At 45.9% G+C, this 26,045-nt stretch overlaps 1 protein-coding gene across 1 annotated transcript in view; it reads right to left on the minus strand.

The window, feature by feature from the left end:
* The window catches only part of WWC3 (WWC family member 3), a 108,705-nt gene that overhangs the window by 57,029 nt on the left and 25,631 nt on the right, over window positions 1–26,045 (minus strand). The window contains exons 2-3 of the mRNA XM_061137862.1: window positions 11,748–11,857; window positions 7,838–8,041 (exon numbers count right to left, since the gene is read on the minus strand). Of these exons, the coding sequence (XP_060993845.1) occupies window positions 7,838–8,041; window positions 11,748–11,857 (314 nt within the window). The remainder of the gene's footprint in view (window positions 1–7,837; window positions 8,042–11,747; window positions 11,858–26,045) is intronic.

Below are 26,045 nucleotides of genomic sequence, written 5' to 3' on the forward strand. Positions count from 1 at the left end.
TTACTTATGGATACCATTCATGTTACTTTTGCTATGGTCTCTAAAACTATACAAATCCAGGACTAGGATGAGGGAAAGGGCAACTCAAGTACCTAAGACAGTGAGTACACTGTATCTTAATGTGCTAAGGAGAGTGACAAACACTGGTGTAACTTTTAATAATATAACTCAAAAGTTTAAAGACAGATTCTCAGTTCCTGAAGTCTGCCAGTAAGTCTAATGGAAGCCATTTGCAGAATCCAGGGGAAAGCTTAAAACTCTGGATCCCATTTTTAATGGTGTGTTCATTAGTCACTAAGTCGTGTCTAACTCTTTGTGACTCCATGGACTGTAGCCCGCCAGGCTCCTCTGCCCATGGGATTTCCCGGCAAGAATACTGGAGTGGGTTGCCATTTCCTTCAGCAGGGGATCCTCCCGATACAGGGATAGAACCCGTGTCTCCTGCATTTGCAGACGAGTTCTTTACTCCTGAATCACCCAGGAAGCCCTTTAATGGCACGTACACCACAACACTGAGAAAAAGAAATGTCTCTCTGCTGAGACACATCTCCAATCTCAAGATTTAGGATAAATACCAGACTTTCACCTCTGAAGCTCCCTTCTGATTTGAAGAGTCTGAGTGGGCAGAGCTATTAAACAGTTTCAGGAGGCCACACAGGTGTAAAGCACTGCTTTGGGTGATATAAGAAGGTTAAGGCTTAGCTGGACCTCAGCAGTGTAAATTACTATACCTGGCTACTACAATGTAACTTTCATATTAATTTCATCTATTCTCAGAAATTCTTTGTTTCCCCCTTTGGAATGAGAATTTTATTCTTTTTTTTTCCTATTGTGCCTTTCTTTTCTTTAAATATATATATATATTTTTAAATTGAAAAATATTTACAATGTTGTGATGGTTTTGACCATACATCAACATGAACTGGCCACAGGCATACATATGTCCCCTCCCTCCTGAACCTCCCTCCCCATCAGTCCAGGTTGTCACAGAGCACTGCCTCTTGTGAGAGATGACGAGTATGTTTCCCTACTTTTACAGACGAAGGCTGAGTGGGCAATGATTTGATCTACATCATGCCATCAGTCAAAGAGGGACTTCTGTCAAGAACATGGGCTCCTGTGGGTCAGATTAGTATTTCCAACGGAAGAAGAAATGGGCCTCCGGCTCCCCAGTGCCCAAGAGGTGAACTCAGTCTGTGTGTTTAGCGCTCTGAATGCTGCAGACCCCAGTCATTACTTCAGATTTCGATTTCATGGGCTATTAAAAGGGGGAAATGTGCCCATCCATGCGTCCATCTGTGTCTGTTTCCATCTCCTCTTACATCTCTGGACCATGAGAACCCAAGATCGCCCCAGGCGGAGGCCACGCTTTTCAAAGAGGGTAGTCCTTGTCCAAAGACATCCTATGAGCAGACTACGCCTTCGGACCAGGTGCGCACCTCCAGGAGTCAGCAATGCAGGCACCTGCTCGAGGGAGCCCAGGAGTACTCGGGCACAAAGGACAGCAAGCCTGGACAGTTGCCGTGCTGACAGGCAGTAATTACCAGAGCCGACCAAGACATGCCTATAATCAGGCGAGGCCAGATGAAGAGGGCACGACCTCTTTCTTAAAGGCACCATAAGCAAATGGACAAAAAAAGAAAAAAATCAAAAGAGCCCACTCAGAGGCAACTTATACAAGTAATACAAGAGGCCACTGAATCCAAACCAAGAATTCCCTCTCTTGGGCAGACTGGGAGATCTCATGGACATGTGAGCTCGGTGACAGCCTTTGAGGTTGAGTCCTGCCAACTAATACCTGGGAAGATGCTGTGTGAGCCATTTTTCCCCTGCCTGCTCCAACATGCCCATGAGCAGGAAGATGAAGGGCTGAATGGGTGGACAGTGGCCCTTATCCCAGGCTAGGCAGGAGATGAGAAACCCTCACCAGGGAAAGAAGGCCAGATAGTCTTTGTGGGATGGGCCAGGAGCCTCAGAAAGAATGCAGGCCAGACTGAGGACTGATAAGGTCAAGCCTCTCCAGGCTTGAGCCAGGAATTCAGGGCGGGTCAGCGCTTTCTCACCGGAGATAAGGCTGACTTTTTTCCCAGGCACCGACTTGTGCTGGAGGATTCTGGGAGATCCCAGGAGCATGGGGAACAAACAAGTCATACTCCTGCCGCTGGAAGACAGGGTCATGATCAGTGGATCTCAACTCTGGGAATCCCCTGGGAAGCTTTTCTTTTCTTTTTTTTTTTAAAGTGTCTGGCCCCAGTCAAGACCAATTAAATCTAAATGTCATGGGGTGGGAGTAGGGACCAGGCTGTAAGACGTTTTAAAAGCCCTTCGAGAGATTCCTCCAGTGCAGCCACGGTTGAGAACCACTGGGTGACAATTCTTCTGCAAAGGACCAGATAGTAAATATTTCTGGCTTTGTGGGCCATACTCTGTCTGTCTCAGTCCCTCAACTCTGCCCCTGTACCTGCTACAGACAATGGTTAAGTGAATGGACCTGGCTAGGTCCCAATAAAAGCTTATTTATACAACACCCTGAGTGCCTAGGATTCAGCCTGTGGGCCAAACTTTGCTGACCCATGGTTCAGACTATAATTTACCCCAAGCAAGAATTCCTTCCAAAAGGTCCTGCAATGGTCACATACTTCATTGGAATGCAGCTGGAGGCCAGTTTCTCAGGAAGAATGAAAAATAAAAGTTTCTGAAATAACGAATGTATTTAGTGTTAAAAGAAGATAAACAGAAAAACATACTGCAATGAAGAAAGCAGGAGAAAACTCTACAAGATGGAGCTGCAGAGAAAGTACTCGGTGTGTCTCAGAAACTGAGTCTATGGTAGAGAAGTTTCATGGCAGGGCTCTACGGAGCATCACACAGGACCAGGGCCCTGGTCAACTAGTTCCTCAGCGTAAAGAACTATAGCTGAGTTGGGCTCCTAGTCTCATGGGGATGTGTCTGCTCAAAGCCAGCAAAGCAGACTCTGCTGTGGTCAGAGACAAGAAAGGTTAAGGCTTGGATATTCTCAGACACCAGATGGCCCAATATTGATGTGAAATTTTTCCTCTACAACAAACAAGAGTTTTATTGTGGACTTCCATAACTCAGGGGGAAATCTGTGAAGGCTGTGGAAGAGAGTGTTTGCCCTCCCCCATGCCCTTCTGCTCCAATATTAGAAATGGCTGTTTACCTTTATTGCCTCATTTCCCCCCTATAATCAGTCGTGAGAGATAAATTGTGTCCCCCAACACCAGGTGCTAAGGAACTCTCTGTTGAAAACTAAACAACTAGTCTGGCTATCCCACTGTGGGCCATGAGGAAATTGAGAAGTAAAAAGCGTTCTGCCTATCACGTGTCCCTTCAGGTGCTGTGAAATTGCCAGACAACTGGTCAGTTTACAGTCGGTCCTTATTTCCGGGTCACTTGAACAATGGGAGGGAAGGCTGTTTCAAAATCACGTGATCCATTCTTCCAAGCTGACTCTTTCATGTCTCCAAAATAGTATACACAGCACTGATAACTAGCTCCACCAAAAGATCTGGGCTCAAATCCAAGGTCCACCATTCATCAGAGGTGTAACCTAAGACGTATCAGTCTACTGAATATTGTTTCTTGTGTGTACAAGGAAAGTAACATCACCGTGTTACAATGCTTCAAAATGTTGCAGTCACAACAATTCAGGAAAACACTAGGCCATTCCACGATGGTTCCTTTAGTTTGAGTCACTTGCAATGAAGGAAGTTACGGGGGCTAAGTCCCAAGGTCCTTCTGCTGCCAGTACCTAAGCAAAGAGACACCTCCCTGCTTTGGATGATTAACAATGTGCGTGATCTGGGCTGTGTGAGACCTGCTGGGTGGCCAACAGGGGCCCAGGTGTGCCATGGATCCTGCCACCAGCAGCTCCTGACATGGGCCCAGACCTTACAGAGGTCTGGGCTGTTATAGCACAAGCCACCAGAATGACTGTCTTGAACTTTAGCCTGTGGCCAGAAATAGTTTGTCTGAGTCATATGTAACAGAAGTATCCTCAATGGAGTTCAGGTTAAATGGCAAACTGAAGGAGCTTGGTGAAAACCCAGGAACAGCAGCTACTTGACAAAATGCTTGGATTAATTCCTAGATTCCATTCACAGTTCTTCTCCCTGAGGAGACAGGCTCTAGGAAGAGCCACTGGCATTTCCAGCCCTTCATGAAAATAGGGAGGCCCCACCTGGCCTCCTCTACTGCATGAGTAGAGACAGAGATGGAGTCTATGCAGGCACCTCTTGTGGGTTGGGAGGTGGAGTCTCAGGATCTCAAATCAACACCATGGAGTCATCGCCTTCCTTGACTCAATAAATGTTTCTTCATACACGACTTTAAAGACAGCATCTCGACTGTTACTTTTTTACTGGGCATTGATAAAATTTGAGAGGGCACGGGAAGAATGAAATTACCTGCAACTCCCTATTTTCCCAAATGTCTGGGGAGGGAAAAGCCTGTGGAAATACAAAAACTGATGCTGAGGGATGTCCCAACTCCAGAGTCCTGGATGTTTCTATGCTCTAGGCTCTGTGATGCTCTGGGAGTCTTCCCCTCCAGCTGGGTGTGGAATCCCATAGGCTGCAACTAGGTTTTCCTATATTTGCATCAAGGGTTCCAGTCCTGAGTCCCCCCTTGGTCTGCAACTGAAGTCCTGGCTGCACCAGTACAGTAACCAGTACATAGACATACCTCCTCTCTCTCTTTAAATTATTTATTTATTTTATTTTAGGTTGTGCTTGGCCTTTGGTGCTGCATAGCAGCTTTCTGTCATTGCAGCGAGCGGGGGCTACTCTTCCTTGAGGTGCGCAGGCTTCTCATTGCGGTGGCTTCTCTTGTAATGGAACACGGGCTGTAGGGTGCATGGGCTTAGTTGCCCTGCAGCATGTGGAATGTTCCCAGACCAGGGATGGAACTTTTGTCCCCTGCATTGGCAGGCGGATTCTTATCTACTGTACCACCCAGGAAGTCCAACATACGTTCTTTTCATCTAATTTTTCCTTTCAATTGCTGGCAAGAGACTTCTTACCAGGTTCTTCTGTTATGCTCTTTTTCCATTCAATTCTTAGCAAGACTGACGGGCAAGTCTCTTTGGAGACCTAACCAAACCTGACCAGTTGCCTGGGAAGAAACACTCTATTAGGTTGAATCATATGAAACTGCCAATAACTGGCCCTTTTTAAGCTACAAAAGTGACAATTTTATATGGCCCAACCTACATCTACCAAGCAACTTTTGGAAAGGTTTAGAACCACTAACTATACTCTCAGAAACAGTTCCAAGTCACTGCTTCAGCCAAATGCAACCTGGAGGCACAAGTCCATGAGATCGTTTAAGAGACCATATGCTGAGCCATAAAGTCATCTCAATAGACATCAAAAAACTGAAATCTTACATAGTCTAGTCTTTGACCACAATCAGATTAGAAATCAACAACATCACACCTTTAAAAAGTTCTAATAGCTTACTTTTAAAATAATCCATGGGTCAAAAGAGAAATCACAAAGAAAATGAGAAAATATTATGAATATCTGGTTCATAAAACATGAACCAAAATTTGTAGGATGCAGTTAAATAGCACTTAGAGGAGAATTTATACCTTCAGAGGCTATGTGAGAAAATGAGAGGTCTGAAATGAATGCTCTAAGGTCTCACTTTAGGAAGGCAGAAAAAGAAATTAAAGGCAAACTAAGTAGAAAGAAGGAAAAACTAGAGAGAACAAATCAATTAAAAAAATTTTAAAAATTATAAAAATAGGGGAAGAAAACAGAAAACTAAAACCCAGTTTGCTGTAATGCTATACATAATCAATAAAGGTTGAGCTACACTGATTAAGAAAATAAAGCACAAATTATTATTATCACAAATAAGAGAGAGGACACTAGCTCAGAGTCTAGACATTCAAAGAATCACATGGGAATTCTATGAAAACTTTCAAAACTTGACAGCTTGATCAGCGGTCAGCAGATTCCCTGTGGGCCAAATTCAGCTTGTTTCTTATTTTTATACTCTTTATCAGAACAAATCACACACGTCATTTACGTGTCATGTCTGGCTGCTTTTGCACTGTAACAACAGGGTTCAGTAGTTGCACCTGAGACCATATGACCTATGGTGCCTAAAATACTTACTATCTGATCCTTTACAGAAAAGCTTACTGATTTTTGGACTAGATGAAAGAGACAAATTCCTTGAAGCACACAAACATCAAAACTGACTCAAGAAGAAAGAGGAAAACCTGAACAGGCCCATGTCTATTAAAGGTACTGAATTTATAGTTACAAACATTCCTACAAAGAACCAGATGGCTTTTCTGGTGAATTCTATCAAATGGTTAAGAAAGTATCAACACTGGGCTTCCCAGGTGGCTCAGTGGTAAAAAAAATTTGCCTGCCAATGAATTAAGTATCAATACCAATCCCACACAAACTTTCCAAAAATTGGGGAAGAGGAAACATATCCCAGTTCATTCTGGGAGGTCAATTATTATCCTGATACCAAAATCAAAGAAAGACATGACAAATAAAGAAAATTATGAAGAAACCAGCTTTTCCTAAAAGTTAGCACGGAGCTGACACATCGCATTCTGATGGACAGTAAAACAAACAAACAAACAAGAAAAAACCTAGTACATACCAAGAGCTGAAGGGCAAGAGATGAAGCAGCCTGGAAACTACACACCATCATACCTGAGCCTGCAATCTTTCATGGTACATAGAAACACAGCTACCTAAATTCCTGCTACAGGGGGCAAACTCCACCCTCACCGCTCTCTTCTCCACAGCTCGTATGGCTTATTCACCTTCGACAGCAGTTGCAGTAAAAAAGATGTCTGGCCCCCTCGCCTCAACTCCATTCTGACCTGCAACACAGGATAAATAAAGCTTTGAGCATGTCTTTAACGTTCAAAGCTGTGTCTCCAGAGCTACACGCCTGGCAACATGGCACTCATGTCACAGCTAAGTCCCTCCAAGTTTCAATCAGATTTAGGTTTTTATAAGATAAAATCTAGCAGTACCAACTTCATACACTCTCCCCAAGCTCACTGCCACCAGGCGAGTCACAGCCACGCACACCTTCGGTGCACAGTTAAGTGTGACAACTCTGTCGAGAATGGACTGGCTCAGGCAGTGACTGAATGGGTCAGGAACCAGAAGCTTTGGCTTCTGAGTGATTCCTCCTGTTCCTGTGCATCTCCTGAGTCCTAATAACAGGAGCCCATGCTTGGCAGGCTCTGAAACTCAGAGGGGTTCCCTTTGGAGAACATCAATGTGCATCCATCTTACTTGGGCAGAGTTCCCCGCTTTCCCCACGTTATACTGAGTTTCTCCACCTTCAGTGTCTTGTGCAAGAAAGGATGCTATAAAGAGACAGGGGTCTGACATAAGTGGAGGCTCCTGAGCAATAAAACCATTGTAAGGAATTCCCCAGGATCACCCCAGACAAGCAGGGATCTCCGGGTAAACCCTTTTCCACGCTGACAAATGTGAGTCGGGAGGCGGTTCTGTGTCACTACCTGAAACTGTGCTTCCTTGCTTTCTCCCTTCCCTCCCTCCCTACATGGAAACTCCAGGAGGGCAGGGGCCTCTCCCATCCTATCTCAGCTCCACCATGTTGAGTGGGCACCTGATAAACACTTGCTGATGGAGTGGTAGGGAGTGACCATCGGATGCCGGCATGGGTGGCTGACTACCTAACAGTAGGCGATCAGACACTTTACTCAGCTGTCTTGCTTGACTTGCGCCTGGGGTCTGCAGAGACTGGGGTCTGCAGAGACCCTGCTCTGGAAGCCCCACGTGCTCCTGGAGGGGGATGCTCAACTCACAGCTGGTGTACGAGCGGCTGTCATCCTCACACATCTTGTGCAGCTGCTGGTACTCCTCCTGGGCCAGCTCGAAGCGCTGCTGCTTAATCTGGTAGATTTCTTTCTTGGCATTGAGAGCCTCCTGGGCTACAATTAAATACTCCTTTAGCATCCGTTCCTGCTCCCGCCTCCACTGCTCTCTGGGATCCTCAATCTGGGTCAGCTCTGAAATGGAAAGGGGAAGAATATGAGGGTCTTTCGAGTCCCATCTTTAAGCTGAAAAATCGTGTAGTTATGTGACTAATCAATACAAAAGTTAATGACTGACCATGATGTACATCATGGAAGCATCTGTATGATGAACCCTCCCAGAGTGTGGGTCACCTCCTATCAACACAGCCATGCCTGGGTCGAGAAGAAAGCTCTGTAGATGCGTAGGGGAAGACGATACCAGACAATTTTTTAAAATTAATTTTTAAAAAGTTTTATTAAAGTATAAAAGACATAGAGAAAGCTTCTCACACAGGTATCAGAAGGGAGCAGAAAGAGTGCCCCTTTAATTTATTTTTAATTGGAGGATAATTGCTTTACAATGCTGTGTTGGTTTCTGCCATACAATGTAAATCAGCCATGAGTGCACATGTCTCCCTCCCTCTTGAGCCCCCCTCCCACCTCCCACCCCATCCCAGTCCTCTAGGTTGGCACAGAGCCCTGGTTTGAGCTCCCTGCATCATACAGCAGCTTCCCACTAGCTATCTATGAGTAAATGTTGGTGGACAGGAACCCAAAGGAGACCATCACTCTCAAACTAAGAGACACATACAACCTTTCTCTCCCTGCCTTTTTCAACGTGGGCTGCTGTTGCCTCTGCTGTCCCGGGGACTGGCTCACTCCCCTTCTCCTACCTCCCATGCCAGACCAGAACTTTCTGCATCTTTCATGAATTTCCTATAAATTCCCCACTTGCCGCTCCGGCTGTCATTCAACCAGCTCCTCAAAGGGCTCACGCCTACCTCTGGCTCCAACCTCTCTCCTGAGTGCCCGTCTTTTCTTTCCTCCTGCCTCCAAGAGGCATCACCACGTGGACGGACACAAAGAACTTCTGAGTCGCTCGTCCAAAACAATTCAGTCTCACACAGCACGCTTTCGCTACCCAAACCACAGCAATCCAAAGGAAGCCACACACTGACAAGTGCCTGCTTCTCCGTCTGCCCCCTTGGAATGAGTGGCTTCATCTTCATCGACCCACTGAGCTAACGGGGAACTTATCCTCAGAGTATGCCTGCCCCTCATCCCGCACGCAGACTATTTCAAGGGCCCTCCAGAACTCGCCATTCCTGCCCCTGCATATAATAGTGACTGATGCCAGGACGTCCCTCCTTCTCCCTTTAGTTCAATCAGATTCTCACACCCTCTCTCCCAAAACACCTGCCTGCCTCATCCCACCAAAAGCCATCCTCTGAGTACTCGCCACAGTCACCTTCCCAACTCTGCTTCTGATTCTACACCACAAGAGCCTCTTTTAAAGCAGAAGGTCTTACCAGGGCATGATGAATGTTCTGGAATTAGAGGTGATAGCTGGACAACACTCCATGCACCCAATGCCATTGAACTGTACACTTTTCAATGGTGAACCTTATGGTCTGTGCATCTCACCTCAAAATGGTTACAAATGTAAATTCTATGTCATCTCTACCCCCACCCCCACCCGCCCCACACATACACAGTAGCACTCACTAGGATGTTTAAAGTAAGTTTCTTTTGAAATCTCCTTCGAGCAACATCCCCTATCCTCTTTCACACTGCTATCCCAGGTCCCCTCCTGGAAAGCCTCTCTGGGTCTTAAAAGCTCCCATGGAGAATTAACAAAAAATAACAAAAATCAGGGTCCTGACCTAGCCCTGGAGTTCAGATTCAGTGGATCTGGGTGGGGGGGGGGGAGGTCACAGCTGTTTTAAGTGCCCAGATGTCTCTGACAATGATGTAGGCATCAGACTCACCAAGGTCGACAGGCATCATTCGCACTCTGTCAAGGGCCCCCGAGGATCTTGGGAACCCTGAAGGTGACCAGACCAGGGCCCCTCTGGTCCCTCACTGCACTGTCAATCTGCACAGTTCCAACTTAACATGTGACTCCTCAGGTTCTCTGTCTTTAAAGAGCTTTTCCCTTACATCTGTGCTAGCAAGAGTTAAGATCCCAAGGGAGCTTCCTTGGTGGTCCAGTGGCTAAGAGTTCTCCCTGCAATCCAACGGACATGGGTTCAATCCCTGGTATGGGCAGATTCTACACACTGCACAGTAATTAAGCCTGTGCTTCACAGCTACTGAGTCCACATGCTACAACTACTGAAGCCCGTGTGCCTAGAGGCTGTGTTTCACAACAAGAGAAGCCACTGCAATGAGAAGCCCGAGCACTATGACTAGAGAGTAGCCCCTGCTCACTGCAACTAGAGAAAGCTCACATCCGCAATGAAGACCCATCACAGTAAAAAAAAAAAAAAAAAAAAAAAAAAAAAATTAAATTAATAAAAAAATCTAAAGAAAAAAAGAGAGCTTGATTCTCAGGAGCAAGTTTTCTGGAATGGGGTCTTTGGCCCATTATCACAATAAAAATCTTTCTTGTCCCCAGGGAAGAAAAAAAAGTTGGGTTCACTGAAGGTTTCAGAGAGAAGAGGTGGCATGACCCTGGAGCTGACGTCTTCAGCCACATCCTCCATGGTGCTGGGTCACCCCAATTACACTCAAGGTGGTTAGAAGAAAGTCCTTGGTGATTACATGGTTTCCAGGTTCGTGGCCATGTCTAGTGTGTCATATCAAATCCTTGACAGTGGATCCTGGGTCTCACTTTCCTGAGTGGCCAGCACGGAGGGCTGCTTTGTAAAACTTGCTGTGACTCAGTGAGCAGGCGAGCAAGGCACACTCACAGCAAAGAAGGGGACACAGCAGGAGGAGAAGCAGGGTTTACGAGAGACGAGCCAGTACAAGGTGGTCCTGGGCCTCAGTAGGCTTTCCAGAAAAGTCGTGTAAGGCCGATGCCTGTGCTGTTCAGTAACGCCACCCAGGCCCGGAGACAGCGAAGCCCTGACCTGAGGGGAAGGTGGCCCAGATAGCCAGAAACTCCAGCTGCATGCATCCCTGAGGTGCTCGGCAGCCAGGCCAGGGGAGGGTGGCCCCTGGGTGCAGCCTTGCTAAGCACCACGTCCATCCTGTCAGCAGTGGATCTGCCTAAGAAGCCCTCCTGCCCGTGGGGTAACCACTGCGGAGGGCAGCAAGGCCAGGGCCACACTCAGCCCTCTGCTCAGGCATTGGGTAAGAGCCAAATCACTGCAGGCTAAGTATCTGAAAATGCCCCCAGACACCACCAAGTGTCCCTGGGAGGTAACACCAGCCCCAGATGAGAACCACTGCTCCCAACAATTCTACAGAGAAGGCTGGCATGGTCCAGGACCTGTGATTTTAGCTGAGGTCCTTACATCATTTTCTCCATTCACAAAGCTCCAAAAGGTTTGGCACATTACAGTAAAAAATCAAAGGGATAAGACAAAATGAAGTTCAGATAATCATTTGGGCATTTATTGTTCCAAGAACTTGTAAATTCCACTCTGTAAGAAATACTGTCCTCATTTGGTTAGAGGTTTCTATTACCAGACTGCCTGGGAAATTTATCAAATTTATTCCTTCTATTAGGTATTCAAACTCTGCATTCAATATATTCCATGCAATCCTGGGCAATATACAAGCCAACATACAATCACTTCAATTTTTGAACAACTCAGCTAATGAACACTTCAGACAACATTTATAAAATCCAGTTTAATGCTGTGTTGGAGAGTAACAATTGCTTCACTCTACAAGAAGAGTTCCTAGCATCTGTGAGATCGACGTGAAAACCCAACCATATATAACAACTCAAGCGTGGCATTCTACTTACTATTTATGTGGTCCATGTAATAAATTCCAATTTGTTTATCATATACAGTTTCCCATCCTAAAGGAAGTTCATCCCCAACACAGTCGGCAAAGGTCAATGGCTTTGTTATCCTGCAAAATAAAATTATGAAAGCAAATGTGAAAGTGAGGTCAATTTCACCTAAGTTTGCTGAGCTGACCCTAGAATTTGGTTTTAATACAAAATTCTGTATCATCTTAACAAATTGACTGCTTTCGTTCCAACTATCTGGTTGGAAAAGTAACTTACTGACTTTGCCTAAATAATCATCAGTAACAGTATCAGTATACTCATGGTTAAAAGCATGACTATCCCACACGCAACTTTAAATACCAGTGAAAACAGATATTGACAGTTACAAAACAGGTAAAACAGGCATCTTTGAAGCTGTATGCTTAATGAGTTGATGACAATGGAATGTGGCTCTGCCACAACATGAGAGCACCTATGTTTTGTTCTCATTCTCTGACAAATGTTCCCCGGTCTCAACTTTTGGTTTCTGTACATTACGGTGTCAATGTATTTAAAATGTATTTGTAAGTTTCATCTACACCCCCACCCCCACCGGGCATAAGCGAAGGAGTTAAATGTTTACCACCCACCAAAGGCAAAAAGCCAAACAAGCATGGTAACGATACAAGGAGATGCCTACTAAATACTGCCTGGATTCTTTACTCAGTAGGAGTCAGAAACTGCAAAGGATCCTCTTTGTTTTCTGGAGAAAAACAACAAAAGCATATTGTCTACAGACGTTTCTCCTTGAAGTCAATCTGATCCCGGAAAGCTTGGCTTGACACAGAGAGATAAAGGAAAGGTTTTCCAGATAAGTAGAACCTCCCCCTCCCCTACACCCCATGATCACAGAGATTGACAGGACAGCTGTGGTATAAAACAGGCCACCCCTAAAATTGCCCTGAGTCAGGGCAGCTATCTATTCAGTCGTCTCTAAAAATGCACAGTGACTGGTATGCATGAGAATCTGATAACCTAAATTTCACTAACTCAATCTTCCCACATCTCTGTTTCAGTCTCTCGCCCCAGAAAAGTGAGACACCACAACCACTGCCAAACCTCACAAGACCAGTATGAATTTTGAATATGTTATTTCCCCAAACTGGTCTGACAACAAAGTTCTGTCTCTCTCAGCAGCTTTTACAAACTGATCAACACCATCAGAACAACACTGATTGGTCTCATCTTCATTTTAAACATATGGTTTTAAGAAGTTAGGAGTCAATATCAAAACAGAAACATACATATAGAAAGTAAAACATACCCTTGGAAATCCTCTTACATACGATGCGTTCAAAACCCTACATCACAAGATGAGTCTACTGCATACCCTCTGTCCCGGCCCCAAACACCAATGTCCACAGCATAGTTCCTTTACAGGTAGGGAATGGGATAGTGGTGGCATGGTTCCAAGTCAAACAAGTAATGGCAGAGTGCTGTGCATGACTCAAGTCCTGAATGGGACCAAACCGCAACAAAGTGCCACCTAAAGATAAACTGAGTTCTGAGCACATCTCTGCTATTCTAGATTCACGCATAAGCCTAGAGAAAATGGCCAAGCACAGGAGCATTCAAAGCATCTTTTATATATATGACCTCATTTAGTCAACAAACATAGATGGGAAGCCTGCTCTTCCAGTGCTGCTGAACCCAGCTCACTTATTTTGTGTTGTTGTTGTTGTTGAGTCACTAAGTTGTATCTGACTCTTTGTGACCCCCATGGACTGTAGCCCACCAGGCTCCTCTGTCCATGGAATTCTCCAGGCCAGAATATTGGAGTGGGTTGCCATTCCTCCTCTGGGGATCTTCCTGACCCTGGGATCGAATCCGTGTCTCCTGTGTCTCCAGCACTGCAGGTGGATTCTTCGCCTGCTGAGCCATCAGGGAAGCCCCTGGAGGATGTGTCATCCTGATAAATAGATGGATAAATCCAAACAGCAGATTCAGAGAACAATGACCCTGTCTCAACTGCCTTTGACCCCCAACACCTGACCTAAGAATAAGTACGTTGCATTTTTGCAAACATTTTGTTCATTAAGGGAAGGAGGATTAATATATTTTACAGTAAAGAATCCACCTGTCAATGCAGGAGACACAAGGGACATGGGTTAGATCCCTGGGTCGGGAAGATCCCCTGGAGGAGGACATGGCAAACCACTCCAGTATTCTTGCCTGGAAAATCCCATGGACAGAGGAGCCTGGTGGGCTACAGTCCATGGGGTTGCAAAGAGTCGGACATGACTGAGCGACTAAGCACACAACACAAGCACCCTCCTACAATCAGTAGATACATTATTTCCTAATAGATATATTATTTCCTAATTTCCACTAGTGTAAATATTCATGAGTTCAACACTTCAACAATTTCTCAAGTACAACAATTTCTCAAATAGTCAAACAGTTTCCATGTAAGCCAGAAATCCTATACCTATGTGTATACCTAAGAGAAACAAAAATATATATCCACCCAAAAGAATGTCCACAGCAGCATTATTCGCCATAGCCAAAAGGTGAAAACAACTAAGGGCCATCAACTGATAAATGGACAAATAAAACGTGGTCTATGGATGGAATGTGATTCAGTCATAAAAAAAGAATGAAGTACTGGCAAACATTACAATATGGATGAACTTTGAAGTTACTGTGCTGGGTGACAGAAGCCAGACACAGAGGCTACATGCTGTATGCATTCATCTACGAGAAATGTCCAGAACATGCAAATTCACAGAGACAGACGGTAGATCAGTGATTTCAGGGGTTAGAGATAAAGTGGGAATGGGGAGTGATTGCTAAGAGGTTAGGCTTCCTTTGGGGGTAATTACACTAAGAACTAGTGAATGGTATGTTTTAAAGGGAGACTTCTATGGTATACGTGAATTATATCTCCATTTAAAAAACTATGATGATGGGACCATCTCTGTGCATACAGCTTGTAAACTGTATTTACAATTATTTTCTTTGAAAGATTCCAGAAATAAACTTACAGGGTTAAAGGATATGAAGCTCTTTTCTCTTTATCGTAAATCCAAAGTAACATATTCAGATAGTAAAATATAAAAGCATAGGAAATAAAAGCACCTATGATTCAGAAGTCCTGGATTGATGGTTTAGCTTATTTTCCTACATTTCTCCACAGCTGACATCACACTAGATACAATTTCACACGCTAATTTTTTTTTTCATTCATATCTTTCCTCATGTCCTTTAAGTCTCTGTCACCATCACTTCCTATCACGTGAGAATCTTCTGCCACATGCAGTGAACCATAACTGTTTTACCAGGAACCTCAAGTCATCAATTTAGGCATGTTCCAATGTTCTGTTCTTTCTTGTAAATAATGGATGTGAGCTTATAGCAAACCCTTGATGCACACTGCCAAACTGCTTTAACGTCAGTACACACTCCTAGCAGTGGAATAAGAAATGGCCTTTCTCATCACCCTGCAGGGATCTCTTGAACACATTTGTTCAAGGGCTCAGGACAAACCTGGACGGCACGAGCATGCTTCACTATCAAGGAACAAGCAGGTATGGTGCACAGCATAAGTGCCCCAGCATTTTCAGAATATGGAGGAGTTGGATGATGAACTGAGGGGCTGGGCACTCAGCGTTCCCCAAGGTGAAGCCCCCATGTGGTCATTTCTCCCCAGTCTCCTCCTATCTGAGCAACATTGACCCGGAGTCGCTGACTTCCCTGCATAGATCTTCCCACGGTAGATTCCCCACTTCTCAAACAGCTCTTGTTGGCCTCGGCAGAGGAAGTGAATACGTTTTGTTGGTCGTTCTTACCCGAGTTGGTCCACAAGAAGGGGGAGAATCTGTAGGACGCAGACATGGGCTGCTTTTTGTTCCCTTTTGCCTGCTGCATCCTGTAGGGCTCTTTAAGAAATGGCGTTGGGGGGTTTCCCTCGTGGCTTAGTGGTAAAGAATCTGCCTGCCAATGCAGGAGACACGGGTTCAATCCCTGGTCTGGGAAGATCCCACACGCCACAGAACAACTAAGCCCCTGCTCCACAACTACTGAGACTGTGAACTGCAAAAAGAGAATCCACCAAAATGAGAAGCCTGTGCACCACAACTAGAGAAAAATTTTGCCCGTGGAGCAACAAAGACCCAGCATGGCCACAAATAAAATAACAACAACAAAAAAGAAGTGGCACTGGGCCATCTCAGTCACTACCAGTTCCCAGAGAAACTGCCAAGAAACCTTGGATAAGTCATTCCTTCTCTCCCTGGGCCTGCCTCAGTTTCCTAATCTTTAAAATGGAGGTGATCTGATGAATCTCATGGGGTCCTGCTGGCTGGTTGTGGCCTCCTGAGTTACAGCACAGATACCAGCTCCATCCACTCCACCTCCACCTCCAATAGACTTGCTTCAGACTATACTAGTTTCCTTATGTTGTTGTGACCAACTGCCACAAAGCAGGTGATGTTAAACAACATGTGTCATCTTTCAGCACCGGAGACTGGAAGCCCAGATTGATTTTACCGAACTAAAACCAAGGTGTCCATAGACTGTATTCTCTGGAGGCCCTAGGGAGAAGCCATTCTCTCTTGTTTTCCAGCTTTGAGACTGCTGGCATCTGTGGTGGCTTCCAGCATCTTGAAAGCCAGCCATGGCCAGTAGGTCTTTCACAGGATGCCTTCCCTCTGCTTCTCCCTATTCCAATCATAAAGCCCCTTGAGATTACATGGGTCCAGCCAGATCATCAAGGATCAGTTCAGTTCAGTTCAGTTGCTCAGTCGTGTCCAACTCTGCGACCCCATGAATCGCAGCATGCCAGGCCTCCCTGTCCCATCACCAACTCCCGGAGTTTACTCAAACTCATGTCCATTGAGTCGGTGATGCCATCCAGCCAACTCATCCTCTGTCGTCCCCTTCTCCTCCTGCCCCCAAGCCCTCCTAGAATCAGGGTCTTTCCAATGAGTCAACTCTTCGCATGAGGTGGCCGAAGTATTGGAGTTTCAGCTTCAGCATCAGTCCTTCCAATGAACACCCAGGACTGATCTGCTTTAGGATGGACTGGTTGGATCTCCTTGCAGTCCAAGGGACTCTCAGGAGTCTTCTCCAACACCACAGTTCAAAAGCATCAATTTTTCGGCACTCAGCTTTCTTTACTCCCCCCCAATTCCAAGATCCTTTATTTAGTCACATATGCAAAGTCTGTCTTGCCATGGAAGTCAACATATTCATAGGTCCCTGGGAGTAGAACGTGGACACCTGAAGAGGTCATTATTCTGCCAAGCATAGCCACCATGAGACTGCAGCGTGACAGCAAGCAGAGCTGGAACCCGTGGCCCAGTGACTCAAAAACCATGCATTCTTCCCTCCCAGTGGGGCTCAGGGGGCTGGAATATCTGACATCAACTACCTCAAATTGCAGGAAAATAAAGGTGAGCAGCAGAAGGTGAGAGCAGGGAGAAGCGAGCAAAGTATAATCATTGATTCTTTTTCAGTCCATGAAGGCAAATGAATTCATCTGGATGATATACAACCTTCCTAATGGTGACTTTTCAAAAAACTGAGGTAACCAGGTGGCTCAGCAGCAAAGAATCTGCCTACCAATGCAGCAGACCCAGGTTAGATCCCTGGGTCGAGATGATCCCCTGGAGGAGGAAATGGCAACCCACTAAAGTATTCTTGCCTGGAGAAAATTCTATGGACAGTGGAACCTAGCGGGCTACAGGTTCACAAAAGAGTCAGACATGACTATACAACAACACTGGCTTAAAACATTAAATACCTTTCCTATGTACATTATATTGTGACTTCTGTATATACTCCAGCACGCTCACCACCAAAACTTTAGTTTCCATCGGTCACCATCCAGTTGACATCTTTGAATTTAGTCCTTCCCCCACTCCCTACCCATCTGGTAACCAGTACTCTGTTCTCTGTGTCTATGTGTAAACACTGATTCTGAACACATTTTCTTTATCAAAAGGAGGCCAGGGTAACCCTACAGGATCTGTGCTATACTATCCAGTCTCCTGGAACAAAATAATGTTTTGTTGTTGTTGTGCTAGGTCTCTTTCTAGTTGTGGTGAGCATGGGCTATTCTCTAGTTGCAGTGCACGAGCTTCTCATTGTAGTGGCTCCTCTTACTGTGGCTCCTGGGCTCTAGAGCACAGGCTGAGTAGTTGCGGTGCACGGGATCTTCCTGGACCAGGGATTGAACCTGTGTCCCCTGCATTGGCAGGCAGACTCTCATCCACTGTATAACCAAGGAAGTACAAGATAATCTGTATATTTTCCATTCAGGCTTGTTTTTTTTTTTTTAAATATGCAATTCAGAGAGGATACTATTCATCTCCATTTCATTCCAAACCAATCCTCAAGAAATTTACCTTTTCTGATATGTGAAGTGAAGTTTCTCAGTCATGTCCGACTCTTAGCGACCCCATAGATGGCAGCCCACCAGGCTTCTCCGTCCCGGGGATTCTCCAGGCAAGAACACTGGAGTGGGTTGCCACCTTCTCCAATGCATGAAAGTGAAAAGTGAAAGTGAAGTCACTCAGTTGTGTCCAACTCTCAGGAACCCCATGGATTGCAGCCTACCAGGCTCCTCCATCCATAGGATTTTCCAGGCAAGAGTACTGGAGTGGGGTGCCATTGCATTCTCCTTTTCTGATATACCTGGCTCACAACAAGTTTCAGAGCTCACCCAGATCAGGCTGTTTGTGATTATTTACTTGGTAGTAATTGGATTTGCATTTTTTTACTTGGATTTTACAGGTATTTACTTGGATTATTTACCTTTTTGCTATGGTAGCGCTTCTCCAACTTCAACGGTGTAATACTGACACCCTGAGAGCAGGGTTCTCACTGAGCACCTCCCTGAACTCACGGAAATTACACAAAAACATTGATGACCACAGTCCAGAGCTGTCGGCTGATTCCCTGAGATGGGGGTCACCCCCAAAAAAGTTGAGAAGCTCATTGCTTTGTCAAGTCTAGAACAGCAATGAATGTACCACAACCTGCCACACTAGCCCTAAGAAGCCACTCAAAAAATCACATTTATTATTTAGAATACACATATACTTGATTTGGCAACTGTATCTAGTCTTAATTCTAGAACTTAGGGTAAAGAGTAATCATACTTGGAACTCAGACTAAGCACTACAATTGACATTTCAGTGAGTGACCCAATTTTAGTGATGAGTCTTAATTAGAATTGTTCTTGAATTACATCTGTGATTTCCTTGTTAAATGATTGTCTGCTTAAGAATTTTTTAAAAATTACATATTATCTGTCTTTTCATTGATTCAAACAAAAAAACTAACACTTACAGTTCACAGGCAGATTCCCAGGCTAATCTGAAGAGCAAACAGCTCCTCAAACAAACCTTAGGGGAAGAGGAGACACGGGTTTCATGAATAGCAGTGAATCCACAAGACAAATGATCACAGAGAATAACATGCAGGTAAAACCTTTTACCCCAGTAGCACAAGACTGCAACTGCAGGAGACCTCCAGTCTCCACCATCTTTGATGTAAAAAACAAAAGCCCACCAGCAGACTCACTGCTTCAGTGGCAACAAGTGTTCCCACTATCTTTGATGCCTCAACCAGGTACATCTCACTGAGAGTTGTCTAAGTGTCATTCTGAGGGACCAAACATCATTTAGGGATGCATTCGTCTTCCTGAACCTCTGCATGCAAAGCCAGGTGGCATCGTGAACGGAAGGGAACAGCTTTTTGCAGTGGAGAAATGGGCTGACTAGCCTGAAAAGAAGTGGAACCTGACCACAGTCAACTCACTCAAGTTCAAAAGTCACTGTTCCTGAAATCCCAGCATGGGTATCAATTGGGTCATAGAACCCCACTGAGGATCATGGCAAATGCAACTTTCATTAGTCACAATAAAACAGTTCTACTTGGTCAGGTGAACCAATATTTAAAGGCTACCCTCCTATAAGTCCACTTTTGTTACCCAAAGCAACTGAGCAGGAACAAGACAAACATTTCCACCAAACTTCCGCTTCATCTTCCTCTTGGGCGCACAGAAAGATCACATTCTCCAGCCTCCGTGTAGCTGAGTGGAGCCCTGTGACTAGGCTCTAGCCAATGAGTTGCAGGCAAAGGTAATGTACACCCCTTCCAGGCTTGTTCCATAAGCTCCTGGCAGGACCCTCCATGCCCTCTCACATCTTCTGCCTGTCAGCCAGAAACAAACAACCCAGCAGAGAATGACTGCTACAGTCTGAATATGTGTCCCCCGAAATTCGTATGTTGAAATACCCAACATGATGGCATTAGGAGGTGGGACCTGAGGGAAGTCTTTGGGTCATGAGGGTGCAGCCCTTGGGAATAGGATTAGTGCCCTTATAGAAAACCCTAGAGAGCTCCATAACACTCCCACCTTGTGAGGACACAGTGAGGAGTTGCTGACTCTGAAGTACGGAGAAGGCTCTTACCAGAACCTGACCATGTTGGAGCCTTGATCTTTGATCTCCAGCCTCTCAAACTGTGAGAAAAACATGTCTGTTGGTTACAAGCAAACCAGACTGCGATATTCTGTAATAGCAGCATGGGTGAAGTAAGACAACAGCAAAACATGAGAAGTTGAGAGAACCAAGCCATGGAAGAAGTCTGGGTGGATCAAAGAGTCTGGAGAGCCTTTTCACCCCGATAGGCCACATTAAATTCACATGAGCAACAAATTTCTATTCTGTTAAGCAACTGAGGCTTTGAGTTGTTTGTTAGAACAATCAGCTAACTAACACATCTGGAGATCTGGAAAAAGAAGAGAAATACTCAGAACCTGCAAGAAGTCTGAACATTTAACCTTATTTGGTTATGTGAGCATCCTTAGTGATTCAGAGCATATTAGCCAAGTATAGACATTATTGGGAGAGGGTTGGATGCCTTATCCTTCTCCTGCCATGGAGCCTGGAGAGGGAAAGGATAAGCAGGATCACTGTCCATATTTCTGTTATTGACAGCACTTACCACTTTGTAATCACACAGGTTCACACACTGGTGAACAGAAGTCACAACACCTGAAAAAGACCATGAACTGGTGACTAAGTAAGTGTAAGGTCCTTCACAGTGTATGTTCTGTTAAACCACACTGATAATGGATGGACACTGCCACAACTTGTAAAGACGTCATGGGAGAAAAAAGTCCAACCGAGGCAACTATATTTTTAAGCACTTACTAGTGAGGACAAGCCTGGGCAAATGACTGTTTGGCTGTGCCTCAGTTTTCTCATCTTTATTATGGGGTGGTGGAGCTGAAAGGCTATAACCAATACCAAGATTTGGGGCACTTATTACATACTGCATAAATGTACATTTTCCTTCCATGCTATTTTTTCCTCTAAAAACTGGGGGAATGTGATCCTTATTCTCATGTGGCAGTATAATACTGTACGAGTGGAACAACATACTTTAAAATCCTGGGACTGAGGTGCCAGAATGGAGGGGTGAGCAAGAGATTGTCTTCCACAAGCCTCTGGTGGGGATCTGGAAAGAGCCAGGCTCCTAAGAGCATAAAATCTCTGGCAGGGAACTGCTTCCCTTCCCTCAACACCCACTGCCCCCACACCCCTGGCCTGGTCTGTCCATCTGCCTGCCTAGCAAGCTCTGCTAGAATAGCTTTTCTCAAACTTGGAACACTCTCTCTCTTTCCCATGCGTCCCTCCTGCCCTCTTCCTGCTCAATCCCGTTGCATCTTCCAAGATTTGGCGCAGATCCCTCCTGCCCAGGGTCTTCCCTGGTGGATCAGACGGTAAAGAATCCACCTGCAATGCAAGAGATGCAGGTTTGATTCCTGGGTGGGGAAGATCCCCTGGAGGAGGGCATGGCAACCACTCCAGTATTCCTGCCTGGAGAATCCAATGGACAGAGGAGCCTGGTGTCAAAGAGTCGGACATGACTGAGTGACTTTCACTTTCACTTTCCTCCTGTCCAGCCCCAGCCCACCGCAGCAGGAACTAAAGCCATCCTTTCTTGCGCCAGCCTCAGCACTTCCTCTCTCCTCCCGGGACATTTCCTAAAACTCTAAGTAGAACGTAGCTATCTGCTCACACGGCATCTCCCAGAGCATTTGTTTCTTCTGGGCAAGACTGGCACCTCCTCTGGCTCTGATCTGCCCCCACAGAGTTCCAGGGCGCACCCACTAGGTGTTCGGCTACACACACAGGGTGAGTCAGACACAACTCAATCGATGGTGAAGGCAGCCTGCTGCCCAGTATACATCCACACTGCACAAGAGCTGTTCTCCCACATCTCTGCGTCCACAGAATATGCTGATGAGCAGGTGTGCAGATCTGAGATTGCAGAGACTGGATGCAAGGGAGAGGGCTGCTGCATGGTGGATACATGGCTTCCTCTTTGGGGCCAGGAGGGACAGGTGCTTAGAGTCTGTTTACCAGGGAGCCAGGAAAGGTGAGCAACCGCACCCTGGATGCACAGCGCTAACAACAGAGAGCCACTGTGGGCTGGAGGGCCCTCACTGGGAGACCCAGAGTCAGTTCGGGGCCTTCCAATCCACCACAGCTGCTGCCCTCCAAGCCCCCGGCGCCCACCCGAATCCACCCTCAGAACCTAGCCCACTCCTGATGGACCCCAATGACTCCTCCTCCCTGGGCTCCCAACCAGGCCGGCTGGCCACCGGGGAAAAGCCCAGCCCCTGGGGTTCTAAGCAGGGGGCGTGGAGAAATGATGCCTCCCAAGAGTCTGATTTCTGGAACCCGCCTTTTACAAAGAGGAACCAAGAGAGCAGGCATTCCAAAATAAACAGGCAGAAGGCAGATCTGTGGCTGTCAGGGACAAGAGTGGGAAAGTGGGGGGTGGGAGATGGAAATGTTCTAACACCAAATTGAGGTGATGGTCATCCAGCTGCATTCAGTTACTACAACTCATTGAACTACACTAAAATGGTAACTTTTGTGGTATGTAAATTGCTGTTGTTGTTTCGTCACTGTGCCGTGTTGGACTCTTTGTGACCCCATGGATTGTAGCCTGCCAGGCTTCTCTGTCCATGGGATTCTCCAGTCAAGAATACTGGGGTGGGGGACTTCCCTGGTGGTCCAGTGGCTGAGACTCCAAGCTCCCAATGCAGGGGACCAAGATTCTATTCCTGGTCAGGGAAGTAGATCTACATGCCGCAACTAAAAGTTTGTGTGCCACAACTAAGACCTGACATGGCTAAATAAAATAAATATAAATCTTAAAAAAAAGAATACTGGAGTGGGTTGCCATTCCCTTCTCCAGGGGCTCTTCTGGGATCAGGGATCAAATCCACATCTCCTGTGTTGCAGGAGGATTCTTTACCACTGAGCCACCCGAGAAGCCCTGGTATGTAAATTAAACCTTACTAAAAGGTATGTTAAAAAAATACACACACGCACTGAGATTCCTAATAAGTACTTCATTTACAGTGGGAAAAGACAATTTCAGGATTCCAAGTCATATGAAACTCTGGAGGGAAGGAAAAAAAAATCCAAGGACATAGGTGACTGTCATCTCACTCATGTTAAGCTGTGATTTTGATTCACACATTCTAAGTCGTGGGTGATCAATGTCCCAGATGTGTTCCAAATAGCTGAACACATATTCAAACATTCTCTAAACCCATCATTCCCAATCCTCTGTATTTGAGTCAGATTACTCAACATCCTGCTCGTGCTATAGCCACAGCCCATTAGTGAGCTCTGTAATTGACAGAGTAAGTCCCAATCAGTGTTTCGGTTTAAAAAGAAAATACTGGAGCATATCACACCACACAAGGGTAGGATGGTATATACTTTGTCATGAAACTTTTCTTTCCGTTGCACATGTGACACAAATGCTCTCCTACTTTCTGGAGCAGTCAGCAGTACTTTGAAAGGCAATGCTCTACGATATACCTACAGGTGAGTGTATCTAGTCACACAAGGACCACCATGCTCAATGCGTGGGGCTTCTGCCCACCAGCCTGCAGATTTTGCAGACACCACTGAAAGTGTACAGCCACAGCCATGAGCCCACATTGTGCTCAGGGGGATGGGGGAAACCTTCCTCAATCAGCACCTTCTTTTTAAGAAGGTAGGCCCATTATCACCACCTCCACTTTACCTAGGAGGAAACTGAGCTCAGGGATGTGCGCCTAAGAACTGGCGAGACCAGGGGGAGATGCCTGCACAGGTCACCGGGGCCTCTCTGCACATCCACCAAGGGCAAAGAAGGGATTCCAGGCAAGAATAAAGGGTTCCTGTCAGCCAGAAACCACCATCTCTGAGGAAAATACTAGAAATTAAGATGCTGAATTAGTGCTATAAGAATAAGCATGCATGTGTGTGTACTTAAGTCACTTCATTCGTGTCCAATTCTGTGCGACCCTATAGACTGCAGCCTGCCGGGCTCCTCTGTCCATGGGAATCTCCAGGCAATAATATAGGAGTGGGTTGCTGTGCCCTTCTCCAATATCCAGGGATCAAACCCAAGTCTCTTAAGTCTCCTGCATGAGCAGGTGGGTTCTTTACCACTAGCACCACCTGGGAAGCCCAAGGATAAGGATCTATGCACCATATGCAGATTTTCAGTAATCTTTATCCTTCTTACTCTCCTGACAAATTGCTAATGATGATTGCTCCAAAGAGACTACAGTTTGGGAAGTTAATGACCATCTTCTTATTTTTAATATGACCAAAATGACAGGAGCAATTAAAAATACAATAATCCTCGAAAAAATAAAATACAGTCTTATAAACTTTTGGTTCTTACTACTGAGTACAACAGACAGGAAGGGATATTTAAAAATTAAAAGGGGAGGTTTTAAGGAAGGATTTGGGAAAAAAAATAGCAACAATTGACGGAAGAAGAAAATTCAACTGAAATAGGAGAGGAAAACCCCACTGGCCAAGGAGAGCAAAGAGGCCCAACAATAACATTCTTTAGAAATGGCATCACATGGGGAGGCGACTCGGGAAGGTCTGGCCATCCTTTCAGCCCAGGCACACAGCGGCGGCGAAGGCACACGACTCCAGACTCTGTGATCTCTGTGTCAGCTTTGCAAATACTGCTGGCATCAAGCTCTTCCCTGAGCATTGTTCCCAGCTGCAGAACTCCTGCACCAGGCTTCTAAGAGGCTCAAGGATTTTATTACCCGCCCTTTTTTGCATTAATTACCACCAAAAAATAAAAATAAAATATAGACACACACACAACTTTTTGCATGTGTCCTCAGTCACTAAGTTGTGTCTATCTGACTCTTTATGACCCCATGGACTGTAGCCCACCAGGCTCCTCTGTCCATGGGATTATCCAGGCAAGAATGCTGGAGTCAGTTGCCATTTCCTCCTCCAGGGGATCTTTCCAACCCAGGGATCAAACTCGTGTCTCCTGCACTGGCAGGTGAATTCTTCAGCCGTAACTTAACGTGTTTTCTTTTGGGAATGAGAATTCCATTCTTTATGGATGCCCCTTCACACGTATCAGCATCTGAATCCATGAATAAAAGCAGAAGGGAAAATGCCTGAACATCTAAAGCATTCAGTCGCCCATCAAGCTCGGATGAAGGAATATGTGGCAGCTAAGGATGCAGGGACTGGCAAGTTCTCGGTTCTTTCATGTCTTCGATCTCTTTGGGAACCTGAGACAAGCCGTCACTCTCCTCCCTAGAAAAATGTGTTAATACACATATACCCAAAGAGCCGCCCTCGTATATACACAAAATGCTGCCTGTCTGGGAAGTCCAGTTTTGGGAACCCTGTACCCAAACCACCCCGCCCAGGGGCAAGAGGCAAGAGAGCTCCTCATATCAGCTCCTGGGGTAAAGACCAGTTCCAGCTTTAGAGAGAGGAGCATCCAGGCCACTTCTGACCTGCCAAGGGAGACAGGGGACCTGCCCAGGCCTCGTGCAGGTGGGGTGAGAACAGGTGAATCACAAGGAAGCCTCTGCTGGAAGGCATGGGCCCAGCCTGCATGCAAGGCGGTAGTTCACAAGCCGCCGGGAGGCCTGAGGAATGGAGGGGGGGCATGGACATCTGATCTGCTTCTTGGGAGGAAAGTCCCTCAGGCTACAGGGAAAGTGGACAGCAGGAAGAGGGAGAAGAGGTGGGAAGGCTAACAGGAGTCAGCACTGCCACTGTTTCCGGGTTTCTGTTGGGTTCCCCCCACAGGGACATCAGGAAACACGGAGCTGAAGGTCTTGGGGGCGGCGGGGGGGAAGTGCGCCTCTGCACTAATGTGGGCCCTGTAAAGGTTCTACCTCACAAGGGCTCGAGACTCCCCAAGGAGGCAGGATAGGGCATCACTTCCTCTACGGCAGCATCAATG

The sequence above is a fragment of the Dama dama genome, chromosome X (genome assembly GCF_033118175.1).
Source record: "Dama dama isolate Ldn47 chromosome X, ASM3311817v1, whole genome shotgun sequence".
Lineage (NCBI taxonomy): Eukaryota > Metazoa > Chordata > Mammalia > Artiodactyla > Cervidae > Dama > Dama dama.